Genomic DNA, 14,896 nt, shown 5'->3' on the forward strand with positions numbered 1-14,896 from the left:
TTCTATTTCAAATATACTAGAGAAACCGGCACTTGGAAGTCAATCAGGTGCCGTACTTGTAAACATTGGATGATCGCAAAATGCTCAAAAGTAAACAAAAATGCTAAACTACCTTTAATTTCAAATGAAGCATCTGCTGCTGTATTACTTAAACTCCCAATACTACAAAATAACAGCTAGTGAGTTAAGCAAATTAAAGTCACCAATAGCCGACTTATCGTCCTAAACAAAAAAAAAACCTCACAAAGAACATAGTTGGCTTAGTTATTTATTAATATTATTCAGAAATACGGTTCTGGCCAGTGTGATTAAATAGAAACAGCTAGTTCTCTATTAGTGATGGGGCACCTCCTATTGCACGCATTCTGGCAGGCACGCGCAAACACACACTATGCTTATCCCACAGAGTCAAAATATTTGCACCTCTAAAATCAAGTGTTTGAAGAAAAAAAAATTGCAAAAAAAACATTCTGGTAAAGTGTGTTCTTGATAGAGGAGATGGTAGCCATGCTGAAACACTGAAAATGAAACAGGATTATGACCATAAGTACTATACTATCAATGATCAAAAGGAAGCTCTCCTCTGGATAACGTAATGTATTGCTAAAAGACAATGGTACAGCAGTAGGCATAAATATCAGTACAGACAAGGGAATAAAAAATATCTGGTGACCTGTGCATATGGTGGGGTTTGGGACACAGTAATAAGGTACCCAGAAATTGTAGGTCATGTGACATACAGAATATTGCCTAAATAGGCTTCAACACCTGAGTGCCTTATTGCTAAATATGGGAAATCTGAGGTTTCTTAAGGAAAATTTGATGAAGACCATGACTGCTTTCAGCCATAAAGGAAAGGAAATAAAAATTCATCCTTCAGCTTAAAACAAACCTCCATTTTGGAATGGAAAAAATAGATATATATTTATAATATTCTCTCAGCCGGCTAAGTTATCATACACACAGATAGTCAAGTTTAAATTCTAAGGTTTTCCTTTTTGTACAGAGAAATTCTCCCTTCCCACCCAAAAGGTAAGACAGACCAAAAAAAAAAAAAACACCCCACACTAATCCCTAAGCAAACTGCATATATCAAAAAGTTAGTTAACATTTATGTCCACAAAACAGAAAGTGGATAAAACAAACATTTGCTTCCCCCCAGAGGACATAAGGATTTAAACGATCATCATTTTTCTGCCAAATCAATGCTTCCAATGGCATTTTCAAGAGCATGATTTACACTGAAAATAAAGGGTCATCCGTTAATTATGAGGGTGCGGTGGACAGACGAAGAGTGTATGACTGTCCCCATTAAGCTTTGCTTTTTATTGTTGCAACAATATTTGCACAGTCAGTAGAGTGGACTAAGGGAAGCCACTGACATAGCCTGAAAAAATAATAATGGAATATTGCAGCATTTTATCTAAACAGGAGGTGTAGTCAGACCTCACCTTAGCTTCCATGTCCTTTGCCCCTTCAGAAGCTTGTGTCCAGTGAAAAATAAAACTGGATTAAATAGCAAAAGGCTGTACAGAAAAAGCCTTTGTCAGATAATAAAATCCAAGTGAATGGACCACCCACAGCAGGGAACTTTGTGGGCATAAACTTTTATTTTGTCATAGATCTATTTAAATATAACTATATTTGTTGCATTTAACAAATGAATTTGTTCTGACTGGATATGTTCTGCTCCAGAAATCAGAAGTGGACCTGATAAATTCAACCATGCGAAAAAACCAATCCGCTCCCTCCTCCTTTAAAACAAGAAAAAAAAAATAATAATAATAATTATATATATATAATAATCCAGTTACACTTTCAAATCCCACGATGGCAAATTCGGTGATGCCTCTGTAAAAGTTGGAACAGGGAAGATACTATTGTTTTTTAGTTAAATTAGACCTGAAGCCAGAAAGTAGTATGAATTTGGTGCATGGCAAAGGGTAGTACACTGATTCATCTCATCTGCCAGTCTACACCAAGATCTGAAGAGACAAAAAAAATATATATATATGTTCTTTCCTCAGCACTCCTCTTTCTGGACAAAAAGCACACCCAACACCTCATCTGCAGGTTGCTACCAAGCTTCGCATGTGGAAACGTGTTGGGAGAGGATAACTCTTCCAAACATGATGGGAGGAAAAGGACAATGTGGGGAAAAAGAAAAAGTCCTTTCTTGCTTTTTTGATGTTCTTGAACTGTTATTTGTCTTTAGGTCTGTCACTATCGAAGGATGCATTCATTATTTCCACGTAGAGGATTGGGTGATTGAGCGGGAAGGAATCATATCTAGGAGGTATTCCCGTTGGCGGTCCACAGATGCAGTTTTATGCACAGCTAGGCCAGGGTTCACGAAAGCTAATGTCCCTCCTGGAAAGAGAACACACACACAAAAAAAGAAAAACCACATGAGTAGTGTTGAATTGCAATATTTGCACAAAATGAAACCTGTGTTCCAGAGCAACAAGTAGTGCCGTTTCATCAGTATACATACGGATGACCAGCGGTGGTGATACTAACAGTATTCAAATGCCGGTATCCCGAAAGAATGTCGAGAGGTCAGGTAAGTAAGCATAATTACCTTACTCCCCCCAATGTCCCCTATCCTTAATCACCGTACCCTGCCACTTAAACTTCCTCCAACCCGTTGACAGCCCAAAAGTCATAATATTCGACGTTGTGGCTTCACATTCCAAATCCCAACCTTGCTGTATTGCCAGCCAACTGCCATTTAGGTAGCACAGTTTTCACATGTGGTCATGTCTAAGGGCATTGCTGCATGTGAAAGTGCATTCAAATTTGTATTAAAAAATATAATTGTTTAACTATAAATAAACATTGACTATATGTTTATCATCACTAAATAAGTGAAGGAAGTTTTTGGAGCAGATTGAAACTGTAAAATGATTAGTTCTGCAATTTTAAGTTTGAGGTGCCTAGATGGGAATTTGGATTTTAATGATACTTTTTACACATTTTCGTTAAAATCCAACGGATACAATATACTATATATTCCATTAAATGGTCCATATTTCGGATAGATCAGTAATTTTCATAAAAATGTTGCCATAAATACCACTTCCAATTGCGTTTGGACTTTAATTCAAAAGGAACGACCAGGTTATTTGTGCAATATGAAAGGGCTATAAGACACATACATTTAGGTTTCTGACCAACAAGCAAGAGGGTGTTGACATTTGCAGCACAGATAATTATAAACAACTCAGCAGTGCATGTTGATTCCCAGAAGAAGAAAACAAATCATAACTAATGGATCACCAATTACACCTGTTTTAGACTATACAATTTTAAAACCATTATTCTACCAAACACTTAAATGCTGCACGATATGTTCAGGCAACTTTGTTGCAGCAACAGAGTTACCAGTTTTGCTTACCCCTGTGCATCTCCACCGATTGTTTCTTTGATTGTTGTGTCGCTATGACTCTTTGACTAGCAGTTTGCCCTATAGAAAACAATTATACCCATTTGATTCAATTAAATAATGCAATGGCCCAGAATTTTTATAAAATATATATATATATATATCATGTAATGCAGCAGTTTAAGCTATTTCTTTATGGGACAGACAAATGGCAGAATTCAGGAGCCCATATTTTAAGCACTATTTAAGATGTGTATCTATTGACCAATAACAGAAACTGCTAAACTTTGGGTACCAGAAACTCACTTTTTTTTTGGTGCACAGATTTTGCTCCTGATATTGGTTGTGCCCTTAGATAATTCTGGAAACAATAATACATAACTGCCAATACCAAATTCAATACTATTTCCTTAAATAAAACCTATATCTAGATGTAGTCATCAACAACAGCAAATTAATTCATTCCTCCCCAGTAATTAGACTAGGCCGTCCAGCTGTTGTGTAACTACACATCCCGGCATGCCTGGTTACAGTTTTGCAATGTGGCCATGCTACGATTGATGCGGGGCATGCTGGGATGAGTTATTCCACAACAGCTGGAGGGCCAAAGGTTCCCCATCCCTGAATTAGACGTTGGTTATAATCCTTTCAGACATGTGAACCGGCAATTACCCGGGATTTTGAGTGCCGGGTCATTTTACCGGGTGCAGTCTGACCCCCTTTCACCCATAGCAGCAAATTACTGGGTTAAAAAGGGTCAACACTGTAATTTGCTGAAAACACGAGTAATTTGTGTTGTGTGTGAAAGGATCTACCCGGATGACAAATCCCAGGTCATTAACCCGGCTTTAAGACCCAGGATGACCCTTTCACACTACACAAACTACCTGTTAGAACTGCTTCACCCAGTAATATCTGAAAGGGGTATAATAACATTACTATTTTAAAGATGGGAACTGCTAAAGAACTAGCATGAGATTGCCTCACTGTGATCCTCTCAAATAGGAGAGTCATCTTGCAGCTACATCTACACCATGGGGTACTGCGCTTTTTGGTCATATACCAGGGCAAGACATAACAAAATCGGACATAGAACTCTCTGGATGTGGATTGCTCTAATAAGGTCACATCATGGCTAGGTGCGCATCATATATATCTTGATTATAAAACAGTTTCATTTAAACCTTAAAGAGGACTGAAAATGTATTTAATTCTACTTCATTTTCTTTGTATTTGTAAATTTTCAACTATGGAGTAAAATCATAAACAGCATCTGACTTGTGGTGCTAGTAAATTGCCTTGCAGAGCTCTCCATTTTGCATAAAGCCTATGGTTTCACTTTTTTCGCCTGCCCATACTGTAGGGTGAAAGCCCTCTCAATAGAGGTGTGGACTACTGGCAAGGAAAGGGTGCCATAAGTATGACATCATTGGGCAGAACACCAAGTAAATGCTAAATCCCCTTAAAAAGCAGATTATCCTTGAGTTTGCTCAGAGTTATAATTAAAGCAACACTATTATGGTTTTTAAAATCAGTTTATGCAGGTGTAAGATCCACACTGACTCCTAGCTATGCAGGCTACATTCATTTCTAAATGAGTGAATTTGGGGTATCATATCTGTACTGGAAAAGTTTTTTTCCCCTAAATATTTATGGGTATTTATTACGGATAGGCAAACTGTAACCAAAAGCCTCTCCATGTTTTTTCACCTGCATTAATTGGGCTTTTCTTCCAGTTTCCAGGTGCCAAATTAATTTTGTTCAAAGGACGCTCTCCGGGTTTCACCGATCTATTGGCAATGGTGGCTGCACCGGGCAGCTTGGTCGAAGATGGGAACGTATGCAGAACGCCTCGCGTTGTCCCTGACAATCCACGGGATATAGGCGTGGGGCTCTGCTCTCAGCAAAAAAAAAAAAAGTGGAAAAATTGTTAATTGTCAAGACTAAACAACCCAACGCTCCCCTTACATCGGCGCCCAACAGTCACAGTTTACATGAACATCAATGTTGTACCAACTACCCATAACATGAGAAGCCAGCAACTCACCTGTTTCAGAGAATGGTGCTGCACAGGATGCTCTGCCTTAATCTGTGCAGGGGAAGAACTTTGCTGCAGTATCCTCTGCTCAATTTCCTGCTCCTGCTGCAAAGCTTTCACAAAGGCAGCTTTCAGTCGGTTAGTGTGCTCCGCTTTCAGGGTCTTCTTCTGATTAGAGGTCATGCACACATCACACATGATGGTCCCATTCTTCTCATGCCTCCAGCGGCTGGTGAAGTCGGTCTTGCATTGGGCACAACTATAAGGCTCATTAGAAGAGGGTGGCGGCACAGTTTTACCTGTAGGGTGAAGGTTGCATAACAATATTGACACTTGCATTTGTTAGGTCTTTAAGAATGACAGTTGTAATGCTGAAAACATTGTATAGACCAGGAAAGAAAAAAAAAAAAAAAAAACCCCAGCCCCACAAAATAACATATTACACATTGGATGTACTCCTTTTTTTTTTTTTTTTCAAGTTATTTCTTATAAAAGGAGATCAGGGTATAACCAAGGAATTCTATATGGCACACCATGACTCACAGGGTGCATGTCGTGATTAAACAAATCATAATTTCTTAATGAAAATGAATGATTGGCGTACCCGTACTCACAATAGCAAAGCAAATGTAAAAGTAAATGCAGCAACTTCAACTGGGCTGATTAGTTGCCACTGCAGTCAAAGACAAGGTCAGCAATCCGGATTGACCTTGCAAATAGACTGCTGGTGGGCTTACCTTTCTCCCAACAGTGCTTGTGTACATAAGACTGTACCTCTCCTCGGGTCAATGTGTTTTGCTATAAAAACACTTCCTCAGGGCTGAGGAGTGGTGCTTAGTGGATGCAGTATATGTAGGCAAAGGGCTCCCCGTAAGGTCACTTCCGGTTGCCGTGACCCAAAGTGCTGTTTTCCATTAAAGAAAACAAAATTTTCCTCTTTTTCCATTTTGTGATGTTGTCATTGGTTGGATGGCCAACCAACGACAGTAGAACGATATCGTGAACGAACACACTATTTCTAGTCTCATGCGATCGAATGTGCACCTTGTGAGGTATAGCAGTACGATGTACAGTCCCGAAGGTCAAGGGTTTGCACCACTGATCATACATGTTGCAAACATGTCCGCATTGATAGTGATGGTAAGTGTTTTATAGCACACATGATCACTCGGTTGATCATACAACCTGAATACGATCCGCGTCGTATTCAGGTCATTCTAATATATGGCCAGCTGCAGACCCTGATCTCCTTTACAGGAACCAATTTACTATAGATTCTACTACACATTGGGTGTACTTTTTTTTTTTTTCTGGGCTTCTCATAGGAGAAGGAACCAGGATTTGAACACTGCCCACCACATTTAATAGATTTAAAAAAAAAAAAAAATCATCATCCTGGTCACCAGGAGCCAAAAGTTACACAACACCCTCAATTTTTGTATACCATTTGGGGTCCACATAGGGTAGACCCCCAGTGTGGTACCACAGGCAGATACTCCATTTAAAACACATTATATATATATATATATATATATATACATATACATACACACACATATATACACACACACACACATATACATACATACATACAATGCTAAAGCATAGATCAGGGCTGGGCAATTGCGGCCCTCCAGATGTTGATGGACTACACATCCCAGCATGCCTTGCATCAGTTTCAGCATGGCCACATAGCAAAACTAATGCAAAGCATCCTGGGATGTGTAGTTCATCAACATCTGGAGGGCCGCAATTGCCCAGCCCTGGCATAGATCATAAAAAGGTGTTGTGGGCACCCACTGGTGTTTCTTCCCACATGTGTGCACATTCTTTAGTACAGGGACTAAAGTTCTTGTCAGGGTTGTCAAACATATGAGGCTGTAAACTGAAATGTGTATCCCTGCTGCATGTGCACCTGAACAGAGCAGGAATTGGGGGCGGGGGCATCGCAATCTCAAAGAACTGGACTGTCTGCTGCTGCCCAGTGTGCAATGCAACATGGATATTTATAAGCAAAACAATGGACAGTTGTTTTTAATATAAAGGCACTAAATACTTAAAATATAATGTACAAGCTCTTAATCATAAACATTTAGAGATATTTAGAGATATATATATATATATATATATATATATATATATATATATATATATATATATATATATATATATATATATATATATATATATATATATATATATATATATATATATATATATATATATATATATATATAGATATATATATATTCTCAAATGGAAATGTATTCTCATTGACATAATTCACCAATATGATAAAAGCAATGGTTTCCGCCTTTGTTGTATAATCCCCTCTACACATTTAGGTTTACCTTGCGTCTCCAGCAAGTTCTGTACCACCTCCTCTAGTCCTACCAGATAGATGAACTCATTATTGGCTGCACTTGGAAGGAAGTTGAGCTCTGGGGCAGGTGGTTTGGGGGGAGGAATCTCCAGCAAGGTCTTTTCCAACTGCTTGCGTAGAGCAAGCTTGGCAGCAGCTTGTCGGCTAGCAGGGGAGTCGTTCACATTAGTGCTTGACGAGATGCTTGTGGTACTGCCTGTGGTTCCAGCTGAACTCTTCAATGAAGTTGGGGATGCCTAAGAAAAGTTCAAAAGATATGTGAATATCAAGTGACATCACAATTAAATGCAAAACATGTACTCGCAAGAAGCGTAAAAATGCACAACACAATGTGACCCATCCCTTATTAGCAGAAACATCATGTTTTGAGTGGCAGTTTAAAAAATAAATAAAAAAGGTACAAAATAAATTTACTAGGTGCCCTGCTCAAATTTATTTTTAATGAAGCCTAACTTTCATGAAATACTGATACATAATTACTGTGGAAACTCCCATGATGTGAAGTATTGCACACACAAAAAAAAAATAAAAAAAGTTTGCATAGAACCTGAAGGGCTTGTTTTTGAAAAACATCACATACTTGGGGGATAGTGAGTCAATTGTTGGGCAGGACACTAAAAAACAAAACCACAGAGTAGGTTTTTGGTATTTAATTGCAGGACTGGGAGATGGAACACAATGATAGAAACCAAGTATTTTCTCGCACCTAAAGTGCATGCCAGATTTTTGCTAAAATAATTTCAGAACCCCCCCCCCCCCCCGGGTAGCATGAAAGTCGTCTCTATTTCCCAGCAGTCATTGCACCTCACAGTACAGTAGCTATGCAGTGTTTTTTTTTTTTTTATAATGGGGTTATACTTGAGGGGAGGAGCAGCGTTAGTATAAACATGGAACTGCGTTAAATAAATAAATAAATAAAAGAGCCATTAGCCTAATTAGAAGGACTGCTTATTTAGAGTCATTGACAGGACATTGGCATTTCTGTCAAATTCCAAAAGGAAAAACAGCTAGATGGTCCACTCCAGAAGCACAGCAGACCGACTGGACAGCTCCTCTTCCTGGTATTCTGCCGCCTGGCATGCACAGACACAGGGGCATAGTGCATTGCAGCATTTATTGTTCTGTGCAATTAGGCCGGTTCAGATTTTTTTTGTGCATATGCAACAAAACACCCTTTTCGCAGCAGTCATTTGGGGGGGGGGTCAACTACTTGAATGTAGGTGGTCTTTAATTTTTTATTTATTTAAATGGAGCATAATAAAAAAGATGGTACACAACATGTAGAATTAAATGGTGAAAAGGAATAAGTAAAATTTGCCCCAACCTGTGGTATGTTGACCAGCAAACTTGTGTTTGCCACATTGGCCACACGTATCAACCCCTGCTGGATGATCCTCTGACCTTGCATCTGCACAGTGGGCACGGATGCACGAGGTGCTAGAAGTAAAGGAGGCGGACCAGTGCTTGGGTGCTGCCTGATATTGTGCATCTGTTGAGGAGAGACAGAAATGGGCTGTGGGAGGGAGGGAGGGACAAGGAAGAGGCAATGGGAGATGAGTGTGAAAAACTCTAAAAAGGAGCAGCAGCAGAAATAGAAAAATAAAAAATACAAACAAACGGACTTCTATAACCCTAATGGCCTAAACGTAAAGTTAGCAGTTCAACTTAAGTGAATACGCCTTTGCAAATTAAACCCCAAACCAGATTTATGCATTAAAATAGCTTTCTGTTATTGTGTATTTTGTGCACTTACAGCTAAAAGATACTAGGTGTGCTGGTTCTACAAAACCATTTTTTGGTACTTATGTAGTAACTGGGCTGCCGATTTTGAAATCGGGTCCATCGCATCGCATCGCACCCGACCAAATCGCATGCGATGCGATGCGATGGACCCGATTTTTCCATAGGATTCAATGTTAAAATGGACTGAGTCCATTTTAACATGGAATTCAATGGGAAAAAGGGGTCCTTTTCATACCCCTACTATCCAAGTGGGCATGGAGTTGGATATAAACCTGTGGCGAGCGTAGCGAGCCACCGAGCCCGAAGCGTGGCGAGCGTAGCGAGCCCCGCGAGGGGACACAGAATACCGTCCCCTCGCGGGGCTCGCTTCGCTCGCCACGCTTCGGGCTCGGTGGCTCGCTACGCTCGCCACAGGTTTATATCCAACTCCATGCCCACTTGGATAGTAGGGGTATGAAAAGGACCCCTTTTTCCCATTGAATTCCATGTTAAAATGGACTCAGTCCATTTTAACATTGAATCCTATGGAAAAATCGGGTCATCGCATCGCATCGCATCGTATGCGATGCGATATCGCATCGCATCGCATCTGATTGTATGCCTTAACTTAAGGCATACAATCAAAAAATCGGCAGCCCAGATACTACATAAGTACCCATTTTTTTTTTTTAATCTACTTGAAAGTAATTACAGTACATTACTAGCTACAAAAATAATAAAACAGACAAACAATATTAGATGCTCACCTGTGCTCCTCTCACAAGAGGTGGCATAACTATTTGTGTAGTTTGCTTGGCCGGTGTCTGTTGACCACCTCGTACCAATGGAGGAGGGATAACCGCGCCAGATATACGTGACGTTACCTGTGAATAAAAGGACGCAACATTAAAAAGTGATCACAATTATAAAACAAACAAAAACAGCGGTCTTCATCATTACCGCAACTATTGTTGTAATAAGCCATACCAAGTAAGCAGCTACTCTGAGCTGGCAAATGAGTGTACTCAGTCAGTATCAAATAAAATTAATTTTGCAAAGCTGCAAGCGGAAGACTGCTTAGCTGAAATAAATCGTGAATGACAGACATGGTGGCCAGCAGATGAGGGGAACGGTTCATTTTTCAATGTATCCACTTTCCACTGACTATCCTCATGCCAATGGTACCGTACACACCAATGGCAGATCACTAAATCGTATTTCAGCCATATAATAGCCTCGCACTCACCTATCAGCAACTACAATGTTATTCCACTTGATCATGTTTTTAAAACTCTTAAGAGGTTAAGCTCATTGTGACAGGTCCATCTTTACTCATTTATTTCAACATGGGGATCACATTTTACAGAGCTACATAAAACATATAAATACCATACCACTATTGATGCATAGTTTTTATTATTTATAGTCAAATTTGCTGTGCTACATAAAACACTGGAAAAACAAAACCCAAACATACAATGTCACCACTAACTTTCTGTGGGGCAGTTTCCTTCTGGATTTGGCTCTGGCGGAGCTTTTTAAGTAGCACCAGTTTAGCTTCTTCTAACCGTAACTCTTCTTTTAGTTGCTTGATCATTCGCTCTCGCTCTTCAGGGCTGCTTTTCTGCATTAGCTGTGAATAAATAACATGAAACAAAGCCAATGAGGCCAGGAGATCTGCAGGTGAAGAAAGAAGGCTTAGGAGTGCTTACTGTACCCATTTTTTCTTAAAAATAGACCCAACTCCTGAACATACATTGAAAACCCAATTAGGAAGCGCTGGAGGAGAAAAGAGGCCTGGTACTCACCAAAAAAGTTTCAGAATTTGGTTCCTTTGGTTGCCTGCTTAAACCATTCATCCGTGGACTGGAAGGCTCGTTATCAGATAAAACAATGACATCTGGGGAAGGAACCCTCTTCTCTCTCTTTATTTCACTGAGCCAACAAGAAATTGAAAAAATTAAATTAACATTTAACAGCTCAATCACTGCTTATTCTGTTTAGTGTAAGCTAGACGATTGGTCACAAGTTCCACCTGCCAGCTGATTAGCATCACTGTGCATTATATTGATCCTTGTGTTTCTGGGAGAGTTTGGGCCTGTCAGCGATGCCCTGAGCGAAGCAAGTTGTGCAGCATAATACACATTCTGAACACACTGCCTGACAACTTTTGTAAACTCACTTTTAGACCAGCACACTGTTACGATCTTCCGTTGTTTAGCCGAGGCAGTGATTGAGATGCAATATGGTCAGAAAATGTAAATACAACTAGAATTGTGCAATGTAATGGTATCACACAATCTCAAGGGTATTATGAACTCACAAACTGCAGTAGATATGAGTGTTGTAAACTTAGCTGAAACCAGCATTAAAAATGTTGAGGTTGCACCACCCTACTGCTCATGTTGACTAAAAAGGTTTACCAGCAGTAAAAATGTTAAACAGGTGGAACAAAAAATTATATAGTTTGCTGTATTTACCTTTTTTTTTGTATATTGGAATCACCCGCACTGAAAATCCCCCAAAGACCTTCCACCTGCTGTATCCTCTCTTCTCTGTATGCTAAATAGATAAGCCTGTCAATCATTTGGTGGGAGTATCCAAAACCTTCAGAGCCGCAAGCTACAGCCATTCCGAGCATCTGATTAAGAGGGGCAGACGGGGCACCTTGCTTGGCTCTGAATTAACCTCTAAGTGGCTAGATCAGCTATTCGCTGAAGGATACTTTTTACTGTTGACTGCATAAATTCCCACCAATTAGAATATTGGAAAAAAATAAAAAAATAAAAACACATAGTCTTGCCCATATGAGAGAGCTTTTGCAATCAACTCTTAGTAAGGCCCCCTATGTGTATTGCAGGTGGGGCAGATGTAACATGTGCAGAAAGTGTGTTCGAGTTGGGTGAGGCATGGTCAAACAAATCGAAATTGCAGTGTAAACATAAAGAAAACAGTATTTACAGTGCTCACAAACAATGTAACTCACTCAAATCTAACTCTCTGCACATGTTACATCTGCCCCACCTGCAGTGCACATGATTTTGCCCATTTGAATAAAGATTTTTGCATGTGTGATGAACTCTATATCAGGCACCATATTTAAACTATACAACAACATGCCCGATGCTACTGTAGGTCACTCATGGCACAAAAAGGCCCATGATGAGCATGTCCCTCACAGCTTATACAAGGAATGATTGGGGGACAGTGCCAAACAGTTACCATTTTTGGTCCTATCATACTGAAAGGAATGCCTGACATTTTATAGACTAAACACAAAACCACCGCTACTTTTCCCACAAGCAAGCCATGTCTTGGTGTATTTCTACTCTGATTGTCTTAAAATGCAATAATCAAATCACTGATCAGGATTATTAACAATGACAAAAAAACAAAACACCACATTCTCACTATCTGTACAACAAGCTCAAATTGGGAGGTTTAAACAAGGTGTGCATTAAGTTTCAGAAGCACACTCCTCTTGTTATTTTTTTTTTTTTTTTTTTAGAAGTGACCACCACTCTCTCCCCCCCCCCCCCCCCCCCCCCTTAAACTAAACTAAAGAGGAGTCTATGAAGAGTTGCATTCATGCAAAAGACCTGGTGAAGCAACTGGACCAGTATAAAAGCAGGTATGCCTTCTACATGCTAAAAGGTCTCCACTGCAACTTTAGGGCACTCCAAACGTATGCGCCACATCTAGGGAACACAAAGATATTACAGTGGACGACCAAACTCAGAATGTCCACCCCTTTCGTGGATTTGCAGGCAGATGCATTGTCAGGATGGAGAAGAGTACCATGAGCACAATTTCATGGAAATGGCTTCCAGCAGTTGTGGCAGGCACTGGTTAGCATACCGGTCCTCGGTGACCATGCACTGCTTCACAAGTGTTATGGTAGCCACATAACCAGTCTTGGCCACAATTTATTCATGTTGTAACTTCTTCGGTGCTGCACAGTCAACTGGGGCCCACTGGGACGACTAGTACCCAAACTGGGAAATAATCAGTGGTGGATTTGTGGATCTACAGACTCATTTGGGCAACTGCCACCAAAACTTGCTAGCATGTTGCAGCACCAAGTCACCAGCACATCAATCTGCTCTTTAGCCAGCTGATGGAAACTTTGAATAAAAAAAACCTTGCTCAGGCCAAGATTCTTGTGGCTATCAAGCAGTTAGATCCCAAAAAACTGTCCTTTAACTGGGTCACAGTCACTCTGGCATAGACTACAACTATAGCCTACATGGCAGCAATGTTGTACCAGTGGTCTCTGGTAATATCCATAATGAGTTTGTGTAGGAAGTGAACATGTCCACTTCTGTGTGTAGTGCCACTTATATACATTTCTGTGAATCAACATTCACAAGAATGAGTCAGTTCACAACCATACATATTGTGTTTACTCGACCTATGCACTGCTCATCCAGAAATCTACTACACACTAACCACATGCATACATAGTGAAAATGTAAAAAAAAAATGATTTTTCAACATCAAAAAACAAACACGGACAGTACCAAATCAAACATACAGAGGGGGATCTCATGATGCTTTTTATTTTTTTTTAAATGGCTGCAAGAGCTTATAAATACCACTAGATGGCAGACAAACCTTAGACATGTGTTAATTTCCAAATGACCAGAACAAAAAGTGTTTAGAATTGTATATGGTTTCTAAAGACCCACACACACTAGCAGATCCCAGCCAAAAATCAACCCACGACAGGAGGGGTGGTTAATGATGTGCAGAAATCACGCATAGTTAATATTTTGATTGCACACACAAGACAATGAGGGGTATTCAATGCCGCAGCGAGCGGCCGGCGAGGGGGTTAAACAGCGAGGATTGCTGAAAACCAGCGATCCTCGCTGTTTAACCCCCGCGCCGGCCGCTCGCTCTATTCAACGTTGTGTGGAAATCCTTGCCGTCACAGGATGGCGAGAATTCCCCAAAACAGCGAGACCCGCGGCTGCTGCAGAAAACTCACAGTTTTTAGCCGCGGGTCTCACTGATTCTGGAGCCGCATCTGCCAATTCCCCCTCGCTCAAAAAACTGATCGAGGGGGAATTGGCGGATGCGGAGGCTGTGTTGAATGCTGTCAGGGTGAGTGGTGACAGCGAGCAGCAAGCCCTGCTCGCTGTCACCACTCTCAAACAGCATTGAATACCTGCCAATATTATAAGATCTCACTCAGATGGCCCTTTGAGCCATATCTTAAGTGTTTATGGGGCCATTTTGTTAATTGTATCAAATTTACAGTAAGCATATTAAATAAAGTCGCTTTGAAGTTAATCTGCACAAAACACAGAAAGAAAAAAAACTGGTGATAGAGGATAAATAAAAACCCACATACACAATACTATTA

The 14,896-nt window shown here is 40.2% G+C and overlaps 1 protein-coding gene across 5 annotated transcripts in view; it reads right to left on the minus strand.

Moving 5' to 3' along the window:
• Positions 1–252: 252 nt before the first annotated feature.
• Positions 253–14,896, minus strand: part of GATAD2A (GATA zinc finger domain containing 2A) — a 68,217-nt gene continuing 53,573 nt past the window's right edge. For 3 of the 5 annotated variants that reach the window (XM_083180235.1, XM_083180225.1, XM_083180231.1), the window contains exons 3-11: positions 11,337–11,463; positions 11,006–11,161; positions 10,296–10,412; positions 9,131–9,319; positions 7,775–8,042; positions 5,433–5,722; positions 5,096–5,279; positions 3,398–3,466; positions 253–2,370 (exon numbers count right to left, since the gene is read on the minus strand). In XM_083180235.1, the coding sequence (XP_083036361.1) occupies positions 2,243–2,370; positions 3,398–3,466; positions 5,096–5,279; positions 5,433–5,722; positions 7,775–8,042; positions 9,131–9,319; positions 10,296–10,412; positions 11,006–11,161; positions 11,337–11,463 (1,528 nt within the window). In that variant the 3' untranslated portion in view covers positions 253–2,242. The remainder of the gene's footprint in view (positions 2,371–3,397; positions 3,467–5,095; positions 5,280–5,432; positions 5,723–7,774; positions 8,043–9,130; positions 9,320–10,295; positions 10,413–11,005; positions 11,162–11,336; positions 11,464–14,896) is intronic. The other 2 variants (XM_083180229.1, XM_083180233.1) reach the window with 1 other exon arrangement.

Source organism: Crinia signifera, chromosome 1 (genome assembly GCF_055691185.1).
Source record: "Crinia signifera chromosome 1, ASM5569118v1, whole genome shotgun sequence".
NCBI classification, from domain to species: domain Eukaryota; kingdom Metazoa; phylum Chordata; class Amphibia; order Anura; family Myobatrachidae; genus Crinia; species Crinia signifera.